Source organism: Poecile atricapillus, chromosome 17 (genome assembly GCF_030490865.1).
Source record: "Poecile atricapillus isolate bPoeAtr1 chromosome 17, bPoeAtr1.hap1, whole genome shotgun sequence".
NCBI classification, from domain to species: Eukaryota; Metazoa; Chordata; class Aves; order Passeriformes; family Paridae; genus Poecile; species Poecile atricapillus.
Window position 1 is genome coordinate 7,587,648 of NC_081265.1, and position 25,512 is coordinate 7,613,159.

Below are 25,512 nucleotides of genomic sequence, written 5' to 3' on the forward strand. Positions count from 1 at the left end.
AGAGAAACCTCCCTGAAGATCGGAACTTTGGAGTGAAAGTGGAACTGCTGAGATTGGATAAAGGGAAAACCCATTCTTCAATCACCTGGAACAAACAAGGAAACAAGGAAAAGAATGTGAGCCCGACCCAGCAGCCACACAAAGGATCATTTCTTACTTGCTTTGGGGTGGGAGAGGCCACAGCCTACAGACCCATTTGTTGGGAGCAGCTTTGTACAGATTTCCCCTCTAACCTAGGTGGGGGAAGGAAATTTGGGTTATCCATCCATCCATCCATCCATCCATCCATCCATCCATCCATCCATCCATCCATCCATCCATCCATCCATCCATCCTCCCTTGCACAAACTGGCTGTGGAACCCCCAATCCCGGGAATGCCACATCCATGGGACATTCATGTGAGAGGCAGCTGAGGGGGTGCCTAAATCCACCAAAATCTCCCTGGTGTGTCCCCCAGAGTCACTCCCGAACCACAGGACTGCGCATGATAGAACAAACCCAGCCTGTTGTAAAAGACAACGGCAAATTCCCCAGCAGGGAGGGGCCTGGATTTCCTTACCTGGCCTGTGTGTATATTAACCATATTAACATATTATTCTATGCTTTTGGGGAGATCTTCACCACCAAGAAGACCAGAGGAGGATCAATGGAGTGTCATCTGGATTCAAGGAATGATGATACTTTCTACCTAGTCTGTCTCCACCTCACTCTCTCCCACCCACATTCCCCAAGCTCCTCTTTCCCTATTTCTTTCTTTCCCCTTTTCTTTCCCTCATATTTGCTATTAAATAAAATCCCTACTACTGTCACTGGCATATGGTCTCATTTACACCTTAATTCATGCTGAGGAATTCCTCAATAATTTTAATAACTGGACTTTAACAATTCCACACCTGAATGGTGTGCTTGTGGACAATCCACCTGTGTTCATGAGCAGTGCAGCAGCCGGGGGCTGCTTCCCCTCCCCTGCTGCGATGGCTCTGGCTCCCAATGTGGGGGGATTCCCACTGCCAGGCTCTAGGACTGGCCTTGTGCTTCAGCAGGAGCAGAGCTTTTCTGGGGGCACCAGCAGCTGGGGGGAACTGGGACAAGGGCACTTCTGTCCCCTCTGATGGGCCCCGAGGGATGGGGTGTGCGATCCTCAGCTCCCCTTTGGGTGCTCGGGCTCAGGGGCACCCAGGCACAAACTCCTCCCAAACCCTGTCAGGAATGGCTGTGAGCACCCTGCAGCGGCATGGAATCTCTTAAAAGGCTGGAGAGCTCCTGCTCTTCTCACCCCTGAGTTGGTTTTCTTTAATTACAGCCAAAGCTTGATATATATTGTCCCTCTTAATTTGGCTAAACCTTCCTCCTGCTGCAGCACTCCTCTGCTGCAGTGGCTCCCAGCTCTGGCACTCCCCAGCCTCTTGCAGGGGCTGTGGGTGCCCTGCTGGGCTCATTTTGGGGTGTTGATGTGAGCCCTGGATTGCTGTACCTCGTGGATATGGGATCCTGTCGGGGTGCTTTGAGCTCTTCCTTCTTCCCAGCCCCGTGTGAAGCACTTTTCACCTTGAGCTCAAACACACCGTGCACGGTGATGCCACCAGGTCAGCGGGTTTGTTCCACGGGGGATGGAATCCATCCTCATCCCGTGGGAAGGCTGGGGGAGCTCCAAGGCTCTCCCGGGCCGGGGAGGCAGCACTTGCTGCAGGAGCTCAGGATAACGCGCTAACCAGGCTGGGAGGCTCCTGCAGAGGATTTTTCTTGTCCTTTCGATGCTAATCCAATGGCTGAGCAATGTATTGTCCTCCTGGGACCGCACCGGGCTGGGAAATGTGCTCAGCTGAGTGTGACGGGGGAGGCAAACCTGAGCTGGCAGCTCTGAGGAGTCTGCCCAGCAAAGGGACAGATTCAGCCCTCGGGGCTCACTCTTTCCCTGACTTTTTTCCTGCTCCTCTTCCCGGTGAGGGTGCTCTGGGGTGTTTCTCCTTAAATAACCTCGCCCCAAAGGGAGGAAGGATGCTCAGTCCCCTTCAGGAGCAGTGGTTCAGCGTTTCCCACCCTGCCCTGCTGCTCTCCTTTACCCTGGGCTCGGTCCCTTCTTTGTTGCCTCTTCCCTGCCTGGATGGAGCTGGCCAGAGCTGCCCAGAGAGGGAATTGTTCTCCCTGGGGGGGTCAGGAGCTGCCCCTTAATGCACGGCAGCGATCCAAATGCACCTCCCTTCTCTGCTGCACACATCTCCGTCTCTCTTTAATTTTTAATTGCTGCTCGTGTTTCCTCTGAGCATCTCCCTTTGCAGCCGGCGAGCCAGGAGCCCTTCTTGACCGATAAAGCTGGGCCAGGTTCTCCTTTCACCTTTTGTGTTTGCTTCTCGTGAAGCCGGGGTCGTTGCTGGGTTTAATTAACATAGTAAGGAAAATGCATGAGTTTATTTAAGCAGGAAGAGAAAGGGAAATTCAGCTTCCCCGCTGCTCTCAGAACACATAATCCTATTGGGAGCTGAGGAGTGATCCTTACATCGATTATTTTCCTCTGCTGCATTAGCAAATTAGCAGCTAATGGAAGTGAAGGATTCACAGTGCTGACGGGCTGGAAGGGCAATAATTTCCCAAATTCCCCGTGCAAGGCAGTGCTGACAGCCCTGTGCTGACGGGAGCTGGAGAATCCCGTGTGTTACACCTTACCCGGCTGTGCACCTCCAGCAGGTACCTGAGCACAGGACGTGTCCTGGGCTGTGCTGCCAGCCCTGGGGACTGCAGCATCCCTGGGATCCAAGGGCTGCAATCCTGCTGCCCCTGCTCCCCAGGGGATGCTCCCAGCAGGAGATGGGATCCAGACTGCTGGGGGCTGAATCCAGCCTCCAACCCTGCCGGATTTGCCCCCGGTGATGCTGCTGGCTCTGCCTTCAGGCAGTGCAGAAGTGCTGAACATCATCATCGGGCTCCCAGCTGCCTTCCCAGGGTAGGAGAGGACTGAGATCAGTGTCTGCCTGTGAGTACCTTGTACCCCACTGAGACCTCAGCCATGCAGATAGCTCCAGGGAACAGAGAACTACAGAAAACAGCCCCAGTGAACAGCTCCAGGGACCAAAGAACAGCTCCAGAGACCAGAGAACAGCTCCAGGGACCAAAGAACAGCTCCAGGGACCAGAGAACAGCTCCAGGGACCAAAGAACAGTTCCAGGGACCAAAGAACAGCTCCAGGGACCAAAGAACAGCTCCAGAGGTCAAAGAACAGCTCCAGGGGTCAGAGAACAGCCCTGTGAACTGAAGAACTGTCCCAGAGAACAGCCCTGGGGAGCAGAGAGGAGCCCCATGGACCAGAGAACAGATTCTGGGACCTTCATGACTGGTAAATCCCCCAGGGCAGTGTCAGGTGCCCTCTCACTGCTGTGTTAGCTGAGCAGTGTTTCTGGATTTCCAGTGTTGAAGGGAAATCATCTTCTGCAGGCTGCAGTCACAGGGACTTTAAGCTAGTGGATGAATCTTCAGCACCCACATTTACTGCACATTTACTGCAAGGCCACCTGTGCCCAGGGTCTTTGCTGGTACCTCTTGGTCCCTTTCAGGAGTCTCAGGGAGCTCCTGAGCATCCTGTGCGTGGGGGTGCAAATGTGGCTTTAGGACACTGACATCCCCTCCCTGCTTTTTGCCCACTGTTCTCTCCAAACACCAACAGAAGAGCAAATTTAGGGTTTTTTAGCTGTTTTTTTAGCTGGTGATGCTCAGTGGCACAGGAGGTCGGGCCCAGACTCGGAGCCTTTCTGCCTTGTTGCTACAGAGATGGGCAGAGGAGTGAATGCAGCGATTGAGGCTGAGCCAGCGCTGGAGCCGAGTGGTTTCATGTCAATAAAAGAGCTCCCTGTCCCCAGCAGTGTCGCCTGGGGGGGACAGAGAAGTTACAGTGACAAAGTGATCCCAACGCCTAGAGCATTTGGGCATCGCAGCTCCCGAAATCAAATTATCTCTCTTATCTCAAGGGCAAGGCTGTGCGTGGGGAGGACTTAAGGAAGTGGCTTGTCATGGCACATTACAGCTCCACCGTTTGCTGTGATTCTCCCCCTCCAGGATCATTATTTTTCCATGAAGACCAAGTAGCTTGAGGCTCGAGAGAAGGCTCCAAGATGAAACATGGGCAGACCCAACCCTCAGGCTTTGGAAAGGGCTGAAGGAGGGTCCTGGGCTGGAATGGGGAGTCTCTGGAGGGTCCTGGGGTGCTTTTGGATCCCCAGCACATGATCCAGGTGAAGCCCAGGTAAATCCTGTCACTGTGGCTTGTCTGGAGGTGCCCCAGCTGAGCAGCGATGAGTGTGTGTCTGTGACCTTTGCAGGAATATATTTTAAGCTTTATTTCTGGTGGGTTACAGCTCCCCTGCGTTTATAACCCTTTTTCTGCAGCTGTGGTGACCCAGTGAGGTTCTGTGCAGCCACGGCAGGTTGGGGAGCTGTGGGACTCGGGCTTGCACAGTTACCAGGGATCAGCTGAAAATTCCCAAGGTCTTTTGCTGGGTGTCCTAGGGTGATTTTATGATGCTTGTACCCCCAGTTGTTCTGTTTATGCTGGATATTGAGTTCTGCCCCTCTAAGGCTGGGGGAGAGAAGAGGCCGCAGTTTGTTTGCACAAACAGCACTGTGTGCTCCTGCTCCTGGACTGTGCTGTCTGCAGCAGGGACAGCAGCACACAGCTCTCCTTTGGCTGTTTTTTCAGCCAGCTGAGGCAGAGAAGTTCCCCAGACTGTGGCTTTTGTTTTTCTTGGAGCTGCTGGGCCCTGCTCTGGCCTGAAGGCCCAGCCAAAGCCCGGGAGCTCAGGGTGGGCCCAGCGGGGCCGGGCCGCGGCATTTTCCAGCCAGGAGGGGCTGAGAAGAGACTGAGCTGAGCTGCCCCCAGACAAGAACTTCGGAATTTGCCACCTCTTCAGAACAGAGAGAGGTTCCATTGTTTAATACGATCCATTTTCCAAGTTTGTGAGTACTTTGATTGTCAAACAGATTTTTCCACTTCTCTCAAAGAAGGTTTATGTCTCCCAAACCTGTGGGGGGTAAGGGCAGCTTGAAGGGGATCCCATTTGGAGGTTTCCTCCCAAATTTGCCCTGAACCAGGACACTTTGCCAGTGCTGGAGGGTGAGTCCATCTCCCAGAGCATGTTCAGGTGTCAGAGCTGGAGCTTTGGCCCTGCCCCAGGTACAGGCAGAGCTGTGGAGGAGCAGCCTGGAGCCTGCACCAGAGATGCTCCATTTCCACCTCTGGGTGTAAAAACTGGTGTAAAACTGGTTCCTTTTGGGCCAGCTGGCTGCTGGGCTGGTTCTCGCCATTCCCTGCTGCTGCTGAATTCAGAATAACAAACAAACCTCTGTGTGTGTGTGTGTGTGTGTGTGTGTGTGTGTGTGCGCACTATAACTTCAGCATATTGATTTTTGGGGCTATTGCTTCTCAGCTGCCGAAGAAGATAATTCACTACTTTATTACCATCCTTGGATTTTAGATTTATCCCTCTAAACAGACATCGAGCTGGTAGTTAATTAAGCTTTTGTTTCAAGCAGCAGCACAGGGAAAGGACTGGCTGCTGCAGCTCTTCTCCTCAGGGATGAGGGCCCTGGGGGGATGGGGAATGCCACATTCCTGTCCCTGTGATGGATCCTGCACAGCTGATTCTGGTGGGAATCGGGAGTGGCAGAAGTAATTCTGACTGTTGCTGCTGACCCCAGCACCCTGCCAGGATGTGCATGCAGATTGACAAGAGCAGATTTCTATATTTTATTTTATTTTATTTTATTTTATTTTATTTTATTTTATTTTATTTTATTTTATTTTATTTTATTTTATTTTATTTTATTTTTTTATTTTTTTTAATTTATTTTATTTTATGTTTCAGATTAAATTTTATTTAATATTATATTATATACTACTATATATTGTTATATATTATTGTATGTTACATATAGTTATATTTTATATATTATATTTATATATTATTCTATATTTTATATTTTATATTTTATATTTTATATTTTATATTTTGTCTTTTATATTTAATATTTTATTTTGTATTTTTAGTTTTAATGTTGTATTTTATTTTATTTTAATTTTTTGGTCGGTGTTGCAGGAGGCACCTGGAAGAAGCCAAAGTGTCTGCGCTGCCTTCTGCCTGCCCAAGTCCAGTCAAACCCTTTGGGGGAGTTTTCCAGCCCAGGATCAGCTCTGGAAGGAGGAATGGGAGGACACCATCTCCTCCCTGGTCCCTTCTCCAATGTCACTCACCCCTAATTCTTAAATAATTGATGTGTGGTGCCTTGCCACACCCCAGATTTTCCTGCTGGGAAGCCGCTGCCAGTGGCCTCAGGGAGGAGCTGGACTGGCACAATCCAGAGTTTGTGGGATGCACAGAAGGACCTTGGATTTATCCTTCTGGAGGTCAGAGGTTCCCATCCCACAGAATTCACCCCTCACTGGAACTCTGGGCCCCCCTGCTCTGCCCTCCTGGGTGGGATATTCCCTGTCCCCCCGCCCAGGCTCTTGGGAAGGCACAGCTGGACCCTGGCACACCCCAGGAGGTGGCTTGGCTGCTCCACCACCCACTCCATGCAGTGTTTGTGTGCATTAGGAAGGTTTCCAGCCAAAGGAGCTGAGCTGATCTTGGAAAGAAGTTCTTGGAATGAAGGGCTCTGCCTCCTGCTGGGTCCGGGCTCTGGAGGGCAGCACCAGATTTTGAGGTGGTTTTGCTGCTCAGGTGAGGACTAAGAATTCCTGTCAGAGCAGCAGGAGATGGGAATGGAGTGAGCAGGCAGGAAATCAGGGGTAGCAAGATCCCCATGGCACCTTCATTAGGCTGCTGCTCCCCTCCTGGAGAATCCAGAGGAGGCCAGATGTTCCCAGCTGCACCTAAAACAGCAGGGACCGAGCACCCAGCTGGTGTTTGGGGTCTGCCCATGCACTGGGGCTGCCTGGCTGTGTCCATAAGGTCCCCAGAGGATGGGCTTCAGAGAAGGGTGTCCTTTCCAAGATGACCTGAGGGTTTGTTTGTGCTGCTCCTGAGCCACACAAATCCACAGTCTGTGTGTCCGTCTGCATCCTGCTGGGATCCTACCCTGTGTGACAATGACTCCTTCCCTGTCACCTGCCCATGAAAAGTGTGGATGAACACAAAAATCCTTCTGCATTTAAGAAGTCCTGGAGAATATGGTTTTGCCTCTCACTTCTGCTTGGAAAAAAAGTGCTGTTTTATGATAAAAAATTGATTTGGGGTGAGTTTCATTTGCTGTCCCTGAGCTCACGTGTGGCTGGTGCTGTTGCAGCTTAGGCTCCCTGGAGGTGACCAAAGCCACCCCTGGTTTCCACTGAGGAGAAAGGAATCGGTGTGAGCACATGGGATGCCTGTGGAAATGCAGTATCACGGCAGCATTTCCTCCTCATCAGACCCACGGGAAAACCCTGGGATTGTGCACAATCGAGGTTGGTTTTTAGAGGAGGGAGTGGTTGGGAGGGCACTGGAATTGCTCAGCACTTGAGGAGGGATCACTAAGCCAGGCCAGGCAGGTGGGGCTGCAGGGGGGTTTCTCTCTCTGGAGGAAAATGGGATGGAGAAAGGCTGGGGAAGACCATGGGGGGAGAGCATCCCAATGTGGGGAAGGCAAAGGGACAGCTGTCACCCAGTGTCACCTGTGCTTTATGGTACCTGTGGTGGTGTCCAGTGCAAAGAGGGGCAGCAGCCACAGGGCCAGTGTGGCATGTTGGCACCACAGCCCCCCAGAGCACAGCCTGGCCCTGTCCTGTAGCCTGGCCAGGAGTGCACATGGGGGACAGCATTGTCCTTCCAGCCATTCTGTGCCCACCCCAGAGTGCTGCATCCCGTCCCTCACCCTCAGTGGGGTGCAATCATCCTGGCTGGGGTTGGAAATGGGGCGTCTCTGGGCTCTGTGCACACTTGGCTCCTTTAAATCCCAACTTTTGGGAAGCTTTTTGTGCTTGCCACCTTTCACAGGAGAGCTGGAAACACCTCTGCTGAGCTCAGCACTGCTTCTCCTGCCTCAGCTCTCACGGCCCTTTCTTTGTCTTCCCAAGGACACCGCCCTGGTCCTTTTGGCGGTACCCTGAAACACCCGGGGAATTTGGGGACCCACATCGTGGGCTGTGACTGTGACCCCCAGAGAGAAAACAGAGCTGCAGCCTGGTGCTGCCAGACTCCAGACCCGCCTTTCCCCGCAAGGGAGGTTTGCCCTGCTCCTAAACCTCCCCAAATCGAACATCACTCGGGCACGGTGCTCGGTGGCGTTTCTGATCTGGCTGTCCCCTCCAAAGGGCCAGCCCTGCCTCCCGAGGTCCCCCCGCCGCGGGGGGATGTCACCTGCGCGGGGATGCTGCCGCCCTCTCCGCCCAAACCCGGCCATCCTCCCCTCAAAACGCCATCCCCTCACCTCGGGGGGGCCGCCGCACCCCCACTCCCCTGCCGCCCTGCCCCGACCCCCCCTCTGCGGGGCCGGCTTGCCGCTAGATGGCAAGCGGAGCCCGGCGGAGCCCGGCGGAGGCTCCGCGGGGCGGTGCGGGGCGGAGCGGAGCCGCAGCGCGGGGTGCGCGGAGCGGAGCCCGGGGCCCGGCCATGGGCTCGGCCGGCAGCGGGCAGGGGCAAGGGTAGGGCAGGGGGGCCGTGTCCCCCCGGTGCCCCCGCGCAGCCCCCGCCCGCTGAGCCCCGCTCCTGCCGCCCTCGCTGCCGCTGGGGGGGTGCGGGGCCGCCCCCTGCCCGCAACTTTGAACGATGATCACTGTCAACGCGGATGGCAAGATAATGGTCAGAAGATGCCTCGTCACCTTGAGACCCTTTAGGTAAAGTTGGTGTTTCCTTCTGGCCGCCTCGCCCGGCTCCTGCGGGTGGGGAGCGGCCGGCGGAGCGCGTTTGGTGCGGGGGGATGCGGCTGGCCGGTGTCACTGGGGGCTGTGGTGGCCGGCTGTCCCTGTGCGAGCTCCGGGTGTCCCTGGGGCTGTGGCTGGCCGGGTGTCCCTGGGGGCTGTGCTGGCCGGGTGTCCCTGGGGGCTGTGGCTGGCCGGGTGTCCCTGGGGGCTGTGGCTGGCCGGGTGTCCCTGGGGCTGTGCTGGCCGGGTGTCCCTGGGGCTGTGCTGGCCGGGTGTCCCTGGGGCTGTGCGTGCAGGTGTACTCAGCCCAGCCGGCCGTGCAGGGATCCGGCAGGTCCTGCCCGCGGGGCAGAGTGCGGCTCTCGCTGGGGGCAGGTTCACCCCATCGCCGGTGCCTCTGGGGTTATCGCAGGGCTGCTCGCCGCTGGTACCGTTCTGAGTACCGTTCTCGGAGATGCTGATACTCGGGGCGATTCGGTTCCTCTGGTTTAAGCCTGCTGGTGCAGCTGGGGATTTCAAAACCCATCCTGAACTGGCAGTGGGGCTGGGGTGGGTGTCCAAACCCGAACCCCTCCGGCTCCAGCACACCCGTACCCACCCATTGCTTTTCCCCTTGCTGTAACTCCCCATTTTTGCTTCCAAACATTCGCTTCCCCTCTCCAGCCCTTGCTCTCCTGCTTCTTTGCTTCCCTGGAGATGTGCTTGGGCTGCTCCCGAGCTTGAGACACAAGGTGGTGGCAGCTCCTTGGTGTTTAGATGGGGAGAGGGACCAAAACCCCTTATGGATGGAGGGGAACGTGCCGAGGAACGAAGCTCGAGGTGGGCTGAGCGCAGCCCAGAGGTTTCCAGCACTCCCCGCTGTGTTTGGGGGTCTGGGGTCACCGCAGGGATCTGCTCGCTGCCTTTTTGCGTAGCCCAGGCAGAGAGGGAGGACGGGCTGGGCTGGCGCCTCTCGCTTGCGCTCAGGTGTGGAGAGGTTTTCTCTTCTCCTCGGGAGCTGCTTGGCTCTGCTTGCCTGCAGCGATTTCTGCTGCTGGATCCCGCGGCACTGCCCTGGGACTGGGGAACTTGGCCAAGGGGATGCCACAAAGCCGTGGCAGAGCTGTGAGGCTTCCCAAGGCTCCGGCTTGCTCCGAGTGGAGCCGGGAGTGAGCGCGACAGACGCGAGAAGGGCACTCTCACCCCGGGGAACGCTCCTTGCCTGGCTGTTTGCTTTCTTAACTGCGTTTGAATTCCACAGTGAGGAAGTGACTGTCTGGAACATCCCTGTGCCCTGGGCATCACCCGTGAGACAGGGGAACCACATCTCCAGCAGTGACCTGGGGTCAGGGTGGGACAGCACAGGGTGATGACAAAGTCCCATAAGGGATGAGGATGTGTGTGGATGAGGGGTTTGTGATGGCTGGATGAGGGGTTTGTGATGGTCTCTGGTGTCCAGGCTTGCACTGCCCTGGCTGTGTGCCCTCAGCTGGCTTCTGCTCTCCAACCAGTACAGACCAGTATTGGTGCCACTGGAACCAGTGGGGTTACCTTGCTTGTTAACAGCCAGGCTCTCCCTGTGCAAGAGGAGGAATTCCCAAGACCCTCTCCTTACTGTCCCACAATGTCCAGGACCTCTGCACCTCCTCCATGCTGCTGTCATGCTGAGTGTGACCCCCCCATGCCACGGTCCTGTGTCACCTTGCTCCCATCCCAGCATGGGTGAGTGTTGGCACTGCCCAGCTCCAGCCGTAACCCGGTGCCAATCAGCTCTGCTCCCCTAACGTCAGCACCCCACATCCTCGGCTGATGGGGGTCAGGGATAACCTCCGGGCGTGGGAGAAGATCCTGGCAATCAGGAGGGGTCCTGGAAATTGTTTCCCTGCTGCTGGCTGGGCAGAGCCTCACTGCTCCGGGAATCCCGTGGTGCAATCCCCTGCCTGATGTGGATCGCAGCCATCGGAGGAGCAGGAGGAGCGGTGCCATCGGCAAACAGCACACAGGAAACCTGATCCTGTGCACCAAAACATTTCATTAACCACCCTCCAGACACGCTTAGCAAAGCAATGAGCCCTGAGCTGGGAGAGCGCCTGCAGAAAGGGAAGGGGAGAGGGAGCAGATCAGTCTGGAAAACCACAAGAGTGTCCAAGGGTGGCTCTGACTTCATCTCAGCAGCAAAGGAGGTCTCGTTTGTGATGGTGCTGGATCCGGGCAAGAATTCACTGGGGAATCCAGTCCAGCTCGCCCAGCTCTTGGCTCTGTAGTTCTGTTTGCCAGCTGGAAACCAGATCCAGGTGTTCTGTGGGATGTAACAGTGGTCAGTGTGAGAGTTCACTCTGGTCCCCTGCGTGGATCACAGTGCCCATGGCTGAGCATCAGTTTGACAGCAGCACAACCCTGTCGGGCTCCCAGCAAAACAGGTTTGAGGGAGACGGATCATTTATTAACCTGACCTGTGCTGGTAGGAATGGTGGCTCAGCTTTTGGAGCTGAACACTTGTCTAATAAAAGATTTAACCTGACTGTAGCCCTTGCTTTCCCCCTGCACCTGCGTAGGATTCTCCCTGTGGGTCCCTGCTGGGTGATGTGGCACCATGGGCATGGTCCCAGTGTCACATTCCCAGTGTCACAGTCCCATCCTGCTGGGTGCTGCTGGCCTTTCTCCCCCCATCACATCCCAACTCAGCACTCAGACCTTCCTGGTCATACCCAGCTTTCAGTTCCATGGGCCAAAATCCTCCATGACTGGGCATCACTTCCAATTTTCATTTAAGTCTTGAGGAATTTCGCTTTCTTCTCTTTTGGGCACTGAGCCAGAGCCCAGAACTGTGAAAATTTCAGTTTGGGGAGGATGTGGAGAGAGACTTGGCACCAGAACTGTGCCCGAGTGATGAATTAAATGTGACATTGGGTGACAGGCAAAGCCAGCATGCAGGATAGATGCTATTTGGTCCTTGGAACTCCATAGTCTTCAGGGAGCTAGTCTTGATTTTGGGGAAGAGGACCTAGTGCTGAGATCTGGTATGTTTTATCTACTTTGTGGTAAATTTGTTTTCTGTATAAGAAGTTTTCACTCAGCTGATTCTGGCCCAGGCATTTTTATTCACCTGGAGAACATCAGCAAAAGTAAAGGAGCTGGGGTTCTCAGGTTGAGGGTCCAGCCCTGCACCCTCCCTGCTCCCTGGAGCCCTGCTCTGGGCTGGATCTCCCAAGGACAGTAATTCCAGTAAGGCTCCAATTCCCCTTTTTTTTGTTGTTGTTGTTTTTTTATGAAAAGAGCATCTTGCATCTCCCCTACTCTCTCTGTAATCCAGTCAAAATGAAAAAGGTTTAGTTTCCTAGGGAGATGGTAAAGCACATATCACCTTTGTATCTTTTTCTTCCCCTTTTTCTTTCTGCTCGGTGTTTAACGATCCCTTCTTGCCAGACTATAATTATGAAGATTAAAAAGCGTCAACAAGGTCTCGCATAATGATGAAGATATTGTCAATAGGAGGTGTGAGAGCAGTATCAGGTCTGAGTATTTATTCAGGTGATGCTTTGTTAAAATGCTCCTCTGGGGAGGGGATAGCAGGACAGGGCCATGGCTGGGTTTGGTACCAGGATGTGCTCTCAGGGAGGGCCCTGGGGTGCAGGACTTGTTTGGGCTTTGATCCCCTTCAGCTTGTTTCTTCCCCAGCCTGCTGTTGTCCTCTCCTGCCAGGGAAGTGCCAAGGCACACAGTGTTCCCTAAGGGTAGATTCAGCCCTCCAAAGTCAAGCTGGGTGCAGCCACCCCCTCCAGTGTGTTCCTGAGAGCCTTTCCCAGACCCAGCACTGCACTGGGCTCAGGCTGTGATAATGGCAGTGCACTAATGTCCCCAGATCACCCCCTCTCCAAGCTATTTATGGGACACCGCGCTGCTTTGCAGCATCAGGGACGCTCTGCTGCCTCCACAATCACCTCTCTGCTGGAGCTGGACCACGGCTCTCTGGAAACCCTTCTCCCAGGTCTGCTTTGGGGAGGGGGCTGAGGTCTGGCTCGTGTCTGAGTGCAGATTCCACAGCTCGATGGTTCATCAGCATCTGCTGGGGAGGGGGTGGCTCTGCTCCACTGGTTATTGCTTGTGGGGCTCACCAGCTGTGCCTGCAGCCAAACCTTTAGGGATGGGAGCCTGGATTAGTGAGTGCACAGTGGTTTATATATTGTGTAGAAACTGCTTTCCACCCCTCCACGGGCAGCTCATTTGGAAATTAAAGGGACCTGAGCTGGTCCACGCCTGCACGGAGATGTCAGGCAGTTTCAGTGATGTGCTTGAGCATCCCCTTTCCCAGGTGGGTCAGCTCTGGCAGGCCAGCTCAGGCCTGGCTGTCAGGGAGTGTTTGTGCTGGTGCTGAGTGTGCTGCTGGCAGGGCTCATTTATGCTGACAAGCCCAGGGTGCTGCTTTTCCTCCTGGTTAGGTGGGAGGTGAGAAGGGGATGGGGAGCTGTGCTGTGCTGCTTGTCCAGAGCCCATGGCCAGGTGTCCCTGATCCACCAGGGATGGGGCAGGGCTGATCCATGGGGATGGGCAGGAGTTAGGGCCCTGTCTGCTCTGAGCAAGGCTGATCCTCCTCAGAGCAGGAAAAGGAAACCCTTTGTTCTTGAGCTGGCTGCTGCTGAGAGAGGCTGCCCTGGATCTGGGGCTCAGGTGTGTGCTCTCTGTGTGACAGCAGTGTCAGAGCTGCCTGGATGGAGGTAGGGAGCTTGTGGGATCTCCTGTAAGTGCCATGTCTTGCCCAGGGGTCTTTCCAGGCAAGGAAAGCCTGGCCATGCTGTGCTGGGACAGTAGGGAGCTGCCCTGGGAGCTCCTCCACCAGATTTCCCTGGGGAAGCCCAGCCCCTCTTGAGCTGCTTGACCCCGCACTTGAGCTCTCCACAACATCTCCAGTCACTAACGAGGTTTTGAAGCAGGTCACTTTATTTGTTAGCCCTTTCCAGCAGCAGGTAATTGTGGTGCTGGTGTGCTGTAGCCTAGAGATGAAGGCTGGTTCCTGCTCCTCTACCTTTTTAGCTACATAGGAACGCTGAGGTGGAGGGCTGTGGGCTCCTTTGCACCTGGAAAAGCCTGGGTGGCTGTGCTGTGTCTGTGTGCAGCTCCTGAGCCCTGTGGAGGTTGCTGTGAGCTTGTAAAGGAAACCTGGAGGCTCCTGTCCCCCGTGATTTGCTTCCCTTTGGCTCAGGGATGCTGAGAGGCAGCAATGGCAGCGGGCAGCCCCGAGGGCTTCCTCAGCTCCCTGTCCCACACGGGATTTACCTGTTGGAAGACAAACCTGTTGTTTCACGAGGCTGCCTGGGGGTTGTCTTTTCTCCTTCTCCTCCTCAAGATTTCCCCTGGGTTTGGTGGCTGAGATGCTGCTGCTGCTCTGGGAGCTGTCACACTGACACCTGGCAGTGGCTCTGCCAGGGCTTTTCCCGTGTGCCCGCTGGAGGCACCTCCACGGAGTCTCGGGGATGATGGCAGCGTCTCTGAGCAGTGGAAGGAGGCCAAACATCCATCCCTTGGCACAGAGCACTCTGCTTTACACTCCCTGGTGCACAACAGCCAGGCTGGCACAGAGCTCTTGCCTTCAGCCCTTCCGCCCCCAGAAGAGTGAGTGGCCCGAATCTGGCCTGAGCAGGAGCAGTGCTGGGAGCTCCTGGTCCTCCCTGGAGGTGACCTGCAGGTGACATCCTGCCACGTGTGTCCCCTGGGAGCCCCTTCCCTGCCAGTCCCGGTGAAAGTGGCGATAGGATGGCCCCAGAGCACATGAGTGCTGCCCTGCAGGTCCCTCTGTGCCCCGTAGTGCACAGGGGACACAATGACAATGCCGGTGGCCCAGTTACAGGGGAACAAAAGGCTTTATTTAAAAAACTGAAAGGTTTTTTTTAGATCCTTTGGGAGGAAGGGAAGGTAGAGGTCTCTCTTTACTCCTCTCTCCCCGAGGAACACAGGTATTGTTTATTGTAGTGGTTCCTGTGGTCTGGGTTGTTGGGCTGGACCCAGTGGAGCATTGTATGGCCAGCTGTGGTCTGGCTCAGCTTCCCCACTGAAGATGCAAATCCATCCTTTCCCCTTGAGTGCAGAGGAGGATTCCTCAAGGCCTGCCCATTGGAGCAGGCTGCAGGGATTTTTGGGAGGGTTCTCAGGCAAAGCCCCCCTGCTCAGTGCCAGGGTTTGGGCAGAAGCACCCTGGGCTCTTTGTGGAGCACATGAGGGTCTGGCCATGGCTGGGGTGAGGTGGGGCTGGGGCTGCACAGATGCTCCCTGCCAGGGCTGGGTGGGGTGAGCCCCAGGGATGGAGCTGGGATTGTCCCAGACACCCAAAGCTTCTCCTGCTGCCGTGTGAAGGGATTACCCCAGGGGCAGGGGGTGCTGGGGCTGGCCTGGGAGGGAGGAGGTGGCTCCTCATCACACCTTGCTCCAGCTCTGTTTTCTCTCCCACAGGATTTTCGTGCTGGGCATTGGATTTTTCACCCTGTGCTTCCTGATGACGTCCCTGGGAGGGCAGTTCTCAGCCAAGCGCCTGGGGGACTCCCCCTTCACCATCCGCACAGAAGGTGAGCGCGGCCCCGTGTCCGGCCTGTCCCATGAGGTGCTCCAGGGCTGAGCTGATGAGTGCCAGGGATGCAGGAGGATGGTGCTTGGATCTTCCATTCCCACAGGTCCTTCCTGGCCCCTTTTTGGGATTACCAGGATGGCTCAGGGCCCTGTTGGCCTCTCTTGCTGTGTGGCTCAAAGCTGGCTGTGCTCGTGCCCAGAGGTGTGAGGTGGTGGGGTGAATGCTGGAGTGTGGGTGCTGACCCTGGCTTGCAGCAGAAAAAGGGGGAGCAGCGGGATCAGACCCTCAGCTGGCAGCAGTGTGAGTTGTGGGCTGCCCCTGGGCTCATGTCTGGAGCATTTGGCTCAGGAGTTTGGAGATCTCGGTGGGTTTGAGCACTTGTGGTCTGCAGGGAGTGGAAATTGCTCCTTAGGAAGGGAAAATAAAGGGCCTTTGTGGTTTTGTGCAGATACTGACATGTAGAAGAGGAATATTCTGATTTTTAGCAAGTGTGTGTTATGTTGCATTTTTTTTGGCGAGACATGAAGTCAGCTCAGGAGACACGTCTGTGGTGGGACAGTCACGTCCTGCCCTTGCTCTGGGAGGACACTGCTGCCATGGATGGAGCTTTCCCTGACCTTTCCTCTGAGATTCCAGTCAACTGAAACACACAGAGGGAACTGCCCAGCTTGAATTCCCCTGAGCAGGGTGAGATGGGCTTGGTCAGGCCACCGTGGTCTTCTCCTCCTCTGTGCCAAAAATATGGAATGATCTAAGCTCCACAGCCTCACCTAGGATGTGATTTTGGAGCACTAAATCCTTTCCTTGAGGCACTGCTGCTTCCCTACAGGAGGAGAGTGATCAAGGTGTGGTTTCCAGAAGCTGGGTGGTGTTAAAGCCCTTAGTTAACTTTCCAAGAGATGGATTTGCAGTCTGTGGCTGCTGGATTTCTGTTCTCCCTGTGGATGGAAGACATGGTGGCTGATCCTCCCCTTCTGTTCCCATCACCAGCTCCATTAAACCCCTTTTCCAAGGACTGGTGTGTTCCTGGTGACCTCAGGCTGCAGTGGTGGCAGGGTCAGTGCTTTTCAGTGTTTCTGCACTTGTCAGGGTATGTGTCCCCATGGGGAAGGTGTGTTCTGTGCTCCTGTCGCCAGGCCAAGCACACATTCCAGGATGGCCGGTGAGTGAAATCTGGTTTTAGGGGATTTCTTCCTTCTTGGGATAAGAAACAGCGCAAGGAGAGTGGGCAGAAGTCCCCAGACCACCCTCTTCTCCAAACCTTCTCCAGACCTGGCTTTTGAGGAGATGGGTTCTGGAAAGATTGTTGAGTTTAAAATCAAAGTGTCAGTGTTACAGCTGCCCTCTGTCCCAGAGGAGCCCCAGTGTCCTTGGAGTTTGTAGAGAGCTGAAAGAAAGGCAGAGACACAGATTAACTGTGGGGCCAGCTGAGGTGTGGCACAGATTGTGCTGCAAAGAGCAGCAAAGGTTTCCAGAAACCTGCAGAAGCACCCAGGGTCACCCCAGAGGGCTCTAAATTTGGGGTAAAATAATGGCAAAAACCCCATTACTCAGCTCTTTACCCCCTTTCTGGATGCCTTGGAGTGGCTTTTCCCATCTTTATCCTTGTCATCAATTTAACCCAGACTTTTGAACCCACTGACTGCATCCTGGCCTGTCTCTGGTTTACTGGGAGCAGCGTCAGCACTGGAGCTGGGTCAAAACAAATCTCCTTTTTCAGGCCCTCACACCTCAAATCCCGCACACTTGGGGGTTCAGCTGGTTAAATCAAGGTGTGTAAATGGGTTCACCCTCTTGCCTGATGCTCTTTGGCTCTGCTGAGGGCTGGGAGCACTGGCCTTGCTGGTTGGGAGAGATGCTGCTTTGCTCTGAGGTGGTGCAGGTTGAATGTTGCTTCTGGTAATGCCTGACTGATCTCATTTAAAGAAGAAAAGAAATAAATTGTGACCTATGTCCTCTAATTTTTCAAGGTTTTGGTCTCTTAGCTTTCTAACTGGGTAAGGTAAGTCCTGCTTTGTTAGAAAGCTCAAAAATTCGATGCAAATCCAATTTTTTCTTCTATATTCAGTGGCTTTGCCAAACAAACTATTGCTTCCAGATGAATTGCTGCACATTTGGCAGTTGCTGTGCTTCTTATTGGGGAAGATGAGCTTCATTCATGGCCTCACACACTGGTTTCAAACACAAAGCATCCTCTCTCCTGTCTCTGGAGGAAGATGCTGGAGGAAGGTTGTGTTCTTTGTCCCCAAAGCTTGGCAGGCACAACCTGAGAGGCTTTTTCTCACCCTTTAACACCCAGTCCAGGCTTTTGGGGTTCCAGCTTCTGTCACACAGGTTTGTAGGGACTGGCTGTGCCCCAGGGTGATGTAGCTGTTGTCAGGAGTGAGCAACCCCAAGGCAGAGTGGGACCAAGGCCTCAGGGAATGTGCTGGTCAGGAGCTGGCCAATGTCACCACAGACCTCCCCTGTCACCTGTGAAAGGCTGTGGCTGTTGGGGGGAGCTGGAGGAACCAACTATCCCAGCCATGGAAAAGGCAGGAAGGGTGATGGAGCCTGGGCAGCCTCCCTGGTGCACTGGGAAATGGGGAGTCACAGCCTCTGGGAAGGTGGAAAATCTCCATCCCTGCAGGCTCTGAGAGCACACCCAGCTGATGTGGGGCTGTGGGCAGGTCTGAGCCCCTCTGCTCGGAGCAGGAGGATGAGGAGGGAACTCCAGAGGTCTCTCCTGGCCGAGGGGAGGCAGAGCTCCTGGAGGAGCGTGGAGTGAACATCCAAGTGGGGAGGGTGGGAGCAGGAATGGATGTGCTCCTTATTAGTGCTGTGAAGTCTCCAAAGGTCTGTTTGAATAACAAACTGGCATTTAATTAACATGTGTTCTGGATCCCAGGGAAACCCAGGAAATATTCCTGGCGGTTACGGCTGCTGTTAAGCACACAGTGCTGGGCTGGAGGCGAGCTCAGAGGAGCAGGCTAATTGTGCTGGGCTGATGAGCTCTTGGTGTGATGAGGAGTGGGAATCTGCACAAACCTGGACAGGTTCACGGCCAGTGGCTTGGGAAGAGTTCCTGGGTGTGTGGCCTCAGGTTTGCCATGCCCAGGCCTGAGTGTTTCCTGGGAATGGGCTCCTGGTGGGGAAGGAGCCTGGTCCCTGCTGCTGGTCCCTGCTCCACCTGGACTCCTGAAGTGCCCTTTGGAGCATTATTCAATATTTGATGGATGTTGCAGAGAAGCTGCTGATATCCTCCTCTGTGTGCTCTGGGGTGAGCTGCTCTGCAGTGGGGCTGGAGCATAAATGGGGTGGGCTTGTGATGAGTGAGTGTCAGCTCCTGCAGTCTTTCCTGGGGCTGATCCCAGCTTTAGTGGTTGTTTCATGCCCTGCCAGACTCAGCTGTGCAGGGAAAGCTGCCCATGCCCTTCAGTGCCTGTCCTGGGGTGGCTGCAGAGAGCTGGGGGATCTCAAAAAATCATTGGCTTTAAAATAATCTGCATCCAAAAAATTATTTGGGTTGTGGATGAATGCTAAAGTTCATGGTCCCTGGTCCAGTTTAGGCTGGGGCTGTTCCTGTCTCTCCCTGAGTGGCCTGCCCAGTCCAGCCTTGAGCCTCAGCTATTGAAATTCAAAGGGAGACATGAAAATGCCCCAGCCCTGCCCAGAGCTTTCCCGGCTCCTGAACTGTGAGAGCAGCCTATCATAACCAAAATAAACATAGATGTGAGGCAGGAGCATGAAAAGGAGAAATGGATAATGTCACAGTCCAGAAGTTAATCCCATTTAAAATTTGATTTTTGTATGTGAATACCTTTCTCAGAGGTTCTCTCCAAAAGCCAAGTTTCTCGGTGTGTGCCAGAAATCATTCCTCAGATGGATTCTCTGCTTGGTGATTCGCTGCAGTAGAGGCTTTGCATCTTAACAATAAATAAAAAAACCCTTCTGAAATGCAACTTATTTTATCCTAATCTGCTGCTGTCAAGTAAACACAGACAAAGGTTCCTTTGTTTTGAAATGGCCACTGAAAGAATTTGTTCTGCAAACAAAGATGTAGATAGAAAAGGGAAACAGAGAAGTCTATAAATTTTGAATGTGGGAGATGCTTTGGGAAGGTCTCTAGACTCAAGAGATTGAGTTTTCTGCTCCCTCTTCTTTTCTCTTATTTAGAATTTAATGTGTTTGATGATCCTTTTTTCCCCCAAAGCATCTTTCTTGTGGTTGTTTTACTGCGAGAGTCAGGGGGCAGGAGGCTGATGCTGAAAAAGTACCAAATTCTCTAATCATGGTGCTGGGAGGGATTTGGCCATGTTCCCTCAGCCCGTGGCTGTGCCCCAGGCTGGATTTGGTGGGATGTACATCTGCTGGTGGAGCTTGCTGCTGCAGGGGATTAATGGGGGAAAATAGGTTATTAAGTGTTAAAACACGATTAGATGTGGCTGGAATATTGCCTGCAACTGCTGTAGCTGCTTTAAAGAATCAAAAGCCTTTGGAGTCCTCTTGCTGTTGATGCCTGCAGGGTTGGGTATGAGGTGCTGGAGGAATTTGCTGCAAACCCAGGGGAGGTGCAGGACAGGTCCTGATATCCTGAAATGGCTGGAGCTGAGCTCTGCCCTCCTGCTGGTTCTTGCAAGAGGGGTCTGATTTGATTTCAGCTGACCTTGCTGGGACTTGGACAGAAGCATTTGAAGCGGTTCACAGGAATCTCTGTGCTGGGGGTCACTGCTGCAGCAGTGTTTCTGGTGCTGAGGTCCTTGAATCCTGCTGCCTTGGGGAAGTGGGGGTTTACTGAGTGGCTGGAGTTGTGTGTTTGCTATTCCCATAACTGTCTTTTCAACCTGTGTCCAGGTGTTTCCTGCTGCTCAGCTGCTGAGCTCAACACCTGCCTTTTCCCACCCCAAAGTGTGCTCCCAGCAGCATCTCCAGCTGGTTTCCTGTGGCTGACCACAACTGGGCTCCTGTGTTGTGTTTCCGCCACCACTTTGGCAGCAGGATCAGTGGGAAGGGGATGAAGGAAGGACAAGGGTGGGGGAGAGCTGATTTTAGAGCACAAGCTGGAAAACAGAAGTAAGCAGGGGTGAGGCTCAGCCTCTACAAGGCTGTTGCACCTTGTTCTAGGTTGCTGAGATGTGTTTTGTCCTCCTGGGTTGGTAGATGGTGTCAGGGAGCAGAATGGTCCCCCTGCTATCCAGGAGGAGGCAGGCAGAAAGCTGTTGAGACTCTTGGATAGTCATAAATCTATGGGACCAGATGGGATCCATCCCAGGGTGATGAGGGAGCTGTCAGATGAGCTTGTGAAGCTGCTCTCCACCATTTACCAACAATTCTGGCTCAGTGGGGAGGTTCCAGATGTCTGGAAGCTGGCCAATGTGACACCCATTCACAAGAAGAGTAGGAAGGAGGATCCTGACCTCAGTACCCAGTAAGGTAAAGGAACAGTTTCCACTGAGTGTCATCATGCAGCACACACAGGATGGCCGGGGTATCAGACCCAGCCAGAGTGGATTTAGGAGGGGTAGGTTGTATTTGACCAACCTGGTCTCCTTTTATGACCTGCTGACTGCCTGGTAGATGCAGGAAAGGCTCTGGATGTGTCTATTTGGACTTCAGCAAGGACTTTGGCACTGCCTCCCACAGCATTCCCTGGAAAAACTGCAGCCCAGGCTTGGACAGGAGCACTCTGTGCTGGGTTTAGAACTGCCTGGATAGCTGGGCCCAGAGAGTGGGGGTGAACAGTTCTGCATCCAGCTGGGGGGCAGTGAGCAGGGGTGTCCCTCAGGGGTCTGTGCTGGAGCCAGATCTGTCCAATATTTTTATTGATGACATGAATGAGGGAATTGAGTCTTTCATCAGTAAATCTACAGGTGACACTAAACTGGGAGCATGTGTCCATCTGTTGGAAGGGAGGAGGGCTCTGCAGAGAGACCTGGAATGGGTGGATGGATGGGCAAAGTCCAGTGGGATGAAGTTTAATTGGTCCAAGTGCCGAGTCCTGCATTTTGGCCACAAACACCCCTTGCAATGTTATAGGCTGGGGACAGAGTGGCTGGACAGTGCCCAGAAAGGGACCTGAGGGTGCTGGTGACAGCAGCTGAACATGAGCCAGCAGTGTGCCCTGGTGGCCAAGAATGCCAATGGCTCCTGGCCTGGATCAGGAATGGTGTGGCCAGAGGAGCAGGGAGATCATTCTCCCCCTGTACTCAGCACTGGTGAGGCCACACCTCGAGTGCTGAGTCCAGTTCTGGCCCCTCAGTTCAGGAAGGACATTGAGACCCTTGAGGGCATCCAGAGGAGGCAACGAGGCTGGTGAGGGGCTGGGAACACAAACCCTGTGAGGAAAGGCTGAGGGAGCTGGGGGTGTTTATCCTGGAGAAAAGGAGACTCAGAGGTGACCTCATCACTCCCTGAGAGGTGGCTGGAGCCAGGTGGGGTTGGTCTCTTTTTCCAGGCAGCACTGACAGAACAAGAGGACACAGCCTCAAGCTGCACCAAGGGAAATACAGGTTGGACATTAGAAAAAGGTTTTTTACAGAAAGGATGATAAAGTGGTGGAATGGTCTGCCTGGGGAGGTGGTGGAGTCACCATCCCTGGACATGTTTACAAAAACACTGGATGTGGCACTCGGTGCCATGGCTCAGTTGAGGTGTTAGGGCTGGGTTGGACTCAATGATCTTGGAGGTCTCTTCCAACCTGGTCATTCTGTGAGCCTGTTTTGGCGTCTGATCTCAAGGCTGCAGGATATGGACCCTGAAAAGCAGCTTGTGGGCTAGAAGAGAGGTTTTCCCAGTCCTGCAGCACCGGCACATTGCAGCTGGGCAATGGTAACTCGACCTGGAATCCATCTGGAGGTGGGCAGTGCACCAGTTCCTGCAGGGACTTCCTGTGGTCTGTGACCCAGCAGAATTACAGCTCACCAAAGAACAACTTCTGCTGCAAAAAGATTTGGTCATTTATGTTCATTTTGGAGGGAATAAAAATAAATGTGGACAACAAAAAAAATCTGGAAGCCTCCCCTTGCTGGCTCAGGGTGTCCTGTCCCACATGCAGACCATGGGGAAGCTGAGCACTGGGGCTCTGGTTTGCTACAGGACTCTCAGGAGAGATCCAGAGCCAACAGTCAAGGCATATTGTGCTGGGGATGGCAGGAATCCTGCCCTCTCCTCCTCAAACCCTCTCAGTATTCCAGCTCCTGGAGTGCTCAGCCTCTCCTGCTGCTGTCACTTGCTCCAGTTCCTAGAGTTTCACCTGCTTAAAGCTAATTTTTCCATCAGTGAACACAGAAGAGGAGAGAGGGAGATGTTTAGGGCTGTGCAGCACAGCTGTAAGCTTTGGTATTTGTGGCATCTGTTTCTCTCCAGGGCAGGCATGTGGAGGGGTGGGAATTGTGCTGCAGATGATAATGCTGAAGGTTGCTCGGGGTTTTGTAGGGCATTTTCACCATTTCAGAGCCACAGCACCGTGAAAGCAATGGGATCTCATGTTATTTCTATGCCTGGCATTGCTCCCTGAGGAGCGGAGCAGAGAGCCCAAATAGAAATGTGAGAACCTACATGATCTCCACAGAGGGGTCCTTTGCTCCTGCTCCCGGCTCTGCTGCTTCTCCTTCTGCTCCAGCAGCGTCCCAGCTGGGTTAGCATGGCCAGGTAACATCACCATTTGTTCTCACAGAGGATGCAGAAAGGTCAGGCTCAGATTTGCTAAGGATCAGAGTGAGCTTGAGTTACTCTGTCATCCCCCCTCGCAGTCAGCTGTGCCAGGAGGGGGGGAGGAGGGGGAGGAGGAGGAGGAGGTCTGGAGGTATCCATGATCCTGACCCACTGTGTACTCTGTCCTTGTCAGGGCTGACAGCAGAGGAGGGCACAGCTCGGTTCACCTGAGCTGCACTGAGATGCTGCTCAGTCCAAGAGAGCTTTAAAATAAAACACAGATGCGTTCACCTCTTTCTCTGTCAGGAAAGGTAATTTTCAGGACCCATTTGCAAATTTGGGTCGCTGCCACTTGTGACAGATCTCAGTCTGCCTCTGGGCAGAGCACACAGATCTTCTGACAGGAGCTTGGGTTGGGCAGAATACCCAAAAGTTGCTTTGTAGCTTTGGGAATCCCTTTTCTTACCTGCTCTGGCTGGAGAGAGCACTCGGGAGCGAGGGCTTGGGCTGCTGCCTCCCTGAGACACGGCTCAAAACGTGTAGTTCCAGGGATGTTCGTGTTCCCTTTGCTTTCAAGGAGTCATGTGAGTTATAAATTTATCTTGCTGCCTTTAATGCTCAGCAGAGGCGACAGGAGAACCAGTTGTGAAGACTCGTGTAAGCAAGTGACGGTGACAGGGGACACGGGCGGGCGAGGGAGGGAGTCAGGCGGGCTCTGCTCAGCAAACTTGGCGTTAATTATTCCCAGTTTCTTCCTGAGTGAGTTACAACCCTCTCCCGGGCTGCTGGTGTCATGTTTTGATGTTGTCTGCTGAGCAGCCCTGGATAACTGCAGCGCTTGTAAGCAGCTTGTCAGGATCAGCGGATGCTGGAGTGTGTCTTGCCAGCGGTGCCCGGGATGCTGCTCCAGGAGAAGGGATGAGACTCTTCTCAGGGTCTGAATCCAGAGTTTGCTTCTGGAAGAAGCAAATAAGACAGGAGGTTTGCCTCTCCCAGCTGCTCTCCCCTCAGTGCCTGTGGGGTTGTTATCCAGGCTGTTTTTCCAGGTGCCAGGTGTGGGTCAGAGTGTGGTGTCAACTCCTCAGCACCTGCAGGGACCTGCAGATCCTGCACATCCCCAGTGCTTCATCTTCCTGCTGCTGCATCCAGGGCTGGATTAGACTCTTCTGGTGCCAGCCAGGGGGAAGCCCTGTGGAGGAGCATGCTGGGCAGCAGTGCTTGGGGCTCACTTCCATCCTCTCTACATCCGTCCCTTCCAAAGCCAGCCCGTGAATCCTCGGAGGCTGGAGCAGCCAGCTGATGCTGTAAGAAGTTGTCTGGTTGGTGCCAAGTGGAGCTGGCTGGCACTGGGAGCATCTCCTTTGATGGTGAGGAGCTTTGCTGGGAGCTGATGGGCTTTTGATTTCTCCTGGAGCAGGGTTGGCTCTCAGGCTCCCCTGGAAATGCCGAGCTCCAGCAGCTCCCACCCTTCTCTTCCTTCCTTGTCCAAGCATTGGTGAGGAGAAGGGAGGTAGGGGAGACACCAAATCCAGGTAGAGCCCAGATGCAGAGTGAGAGCTTTCTGCCCTACACATTGCCTTTTGCAGCTCCTGCTGGGGGCTCAGCTGCGCCAAGGGCTTTTTGAAGCAGGTGACACAACACCCACGAGTGCCATCAGCTCCACCATGCTGGGACTGCAACCCCAGGGTCAGCACAGGGGTGTCCTTCATCTGCAGTTTTTTGGGAGCTGACCATTATTTTTCCTGGGTGGGGAAAATGAGGGTTGGTTAAAATCCTGTGGCCTCTCCTTCCTCTGTTGGTGTCCTCAGTCCAGCCCCAAGCTCTGCACCCACCGTTATGTGCACTGCGCTCCCATCCTCAACCCACGCGTGGAAAGGGAGTTTAAAGTGGAGGTGTAGAACTTTACTGCCCTTATTAAATCGGTGTTGCAGGCAGGGAAATGAGAGCTGTTGAAATAATGAAAATAAAGGCATCCCTGGGGTTCCACATGCCACTGGGGGTTCCTGCCCACTCGTGTGGGGATGTGCTGGGGGAGCAAAATGCAGATTGGTGCTTTGCAGGGCACAGAGGGGTAAAGAGAAGTGTCACGGCTGCTGTTGTAGTGGTTAAGGCTTAATCCACCCTGGGAAAATGTCTCTTCCTGAAGAAGTGCCTGTTTCATGCAATTACTGCTCAGAATTGAATTGCCTGCAGGCTTAAAGAAAATAAAAAAATGATGCCACCAAGCTGATTGGAAAATGGAAGTGTGAATTCACACGTCTTGAAGCGGGGCAGCAGTGATGAGGACCTCGGAGCAGGGATGTGTGCTGGCCCCTTCCCTGCTGGCCCCGTGTTGGAGGAGGCAGGAGCAGCATCCTGCTGCCCTGGCACTCTGTCATCTCCGTAAGCAGGGACACCCAGGGAATGATTAAATCAATTAATTGATTTTCTATAGCTCATAAGGAAGTCAAATGGCATTTCCATCAACTTGTGATGAGCCAACACCCCACCATGGCCAGGAGGAATGTTAATGGCTCT

General features: G+C 54.0%; 1 protein-coding gene across 1 annotated transcript in view; it reads left to right on the forward strand.

The window, feature by feature from the left end:
• The first annotated feature begins 8,578 nt into the window (after positions 1–8,578).
• Positions 8,579–25,512, forward strand: part of MGAT5B (alpha-1,6-mannosylglycoprotein 6-beta-N-acetylglucosaminyltransferase B) — a 64,389-nt gene continuing 47,455 nt past the window's right edge. Inside the window, exons 1-2 of the mRNA XM_058852185.1 lie at positions 8,579–8,798; positions 15,249–15,361. Of these exons, the coding sequence (XP_058708168.1) occupies positions 8,731–8,798; positions 15,249–15,361 (181 nt within the window). The 5' untranslated portion in view covers positions 8,579–8,730. The remainder of the gene's footprint in view (positions 8,799–15,248; positions 15,362–25,512) is intronic.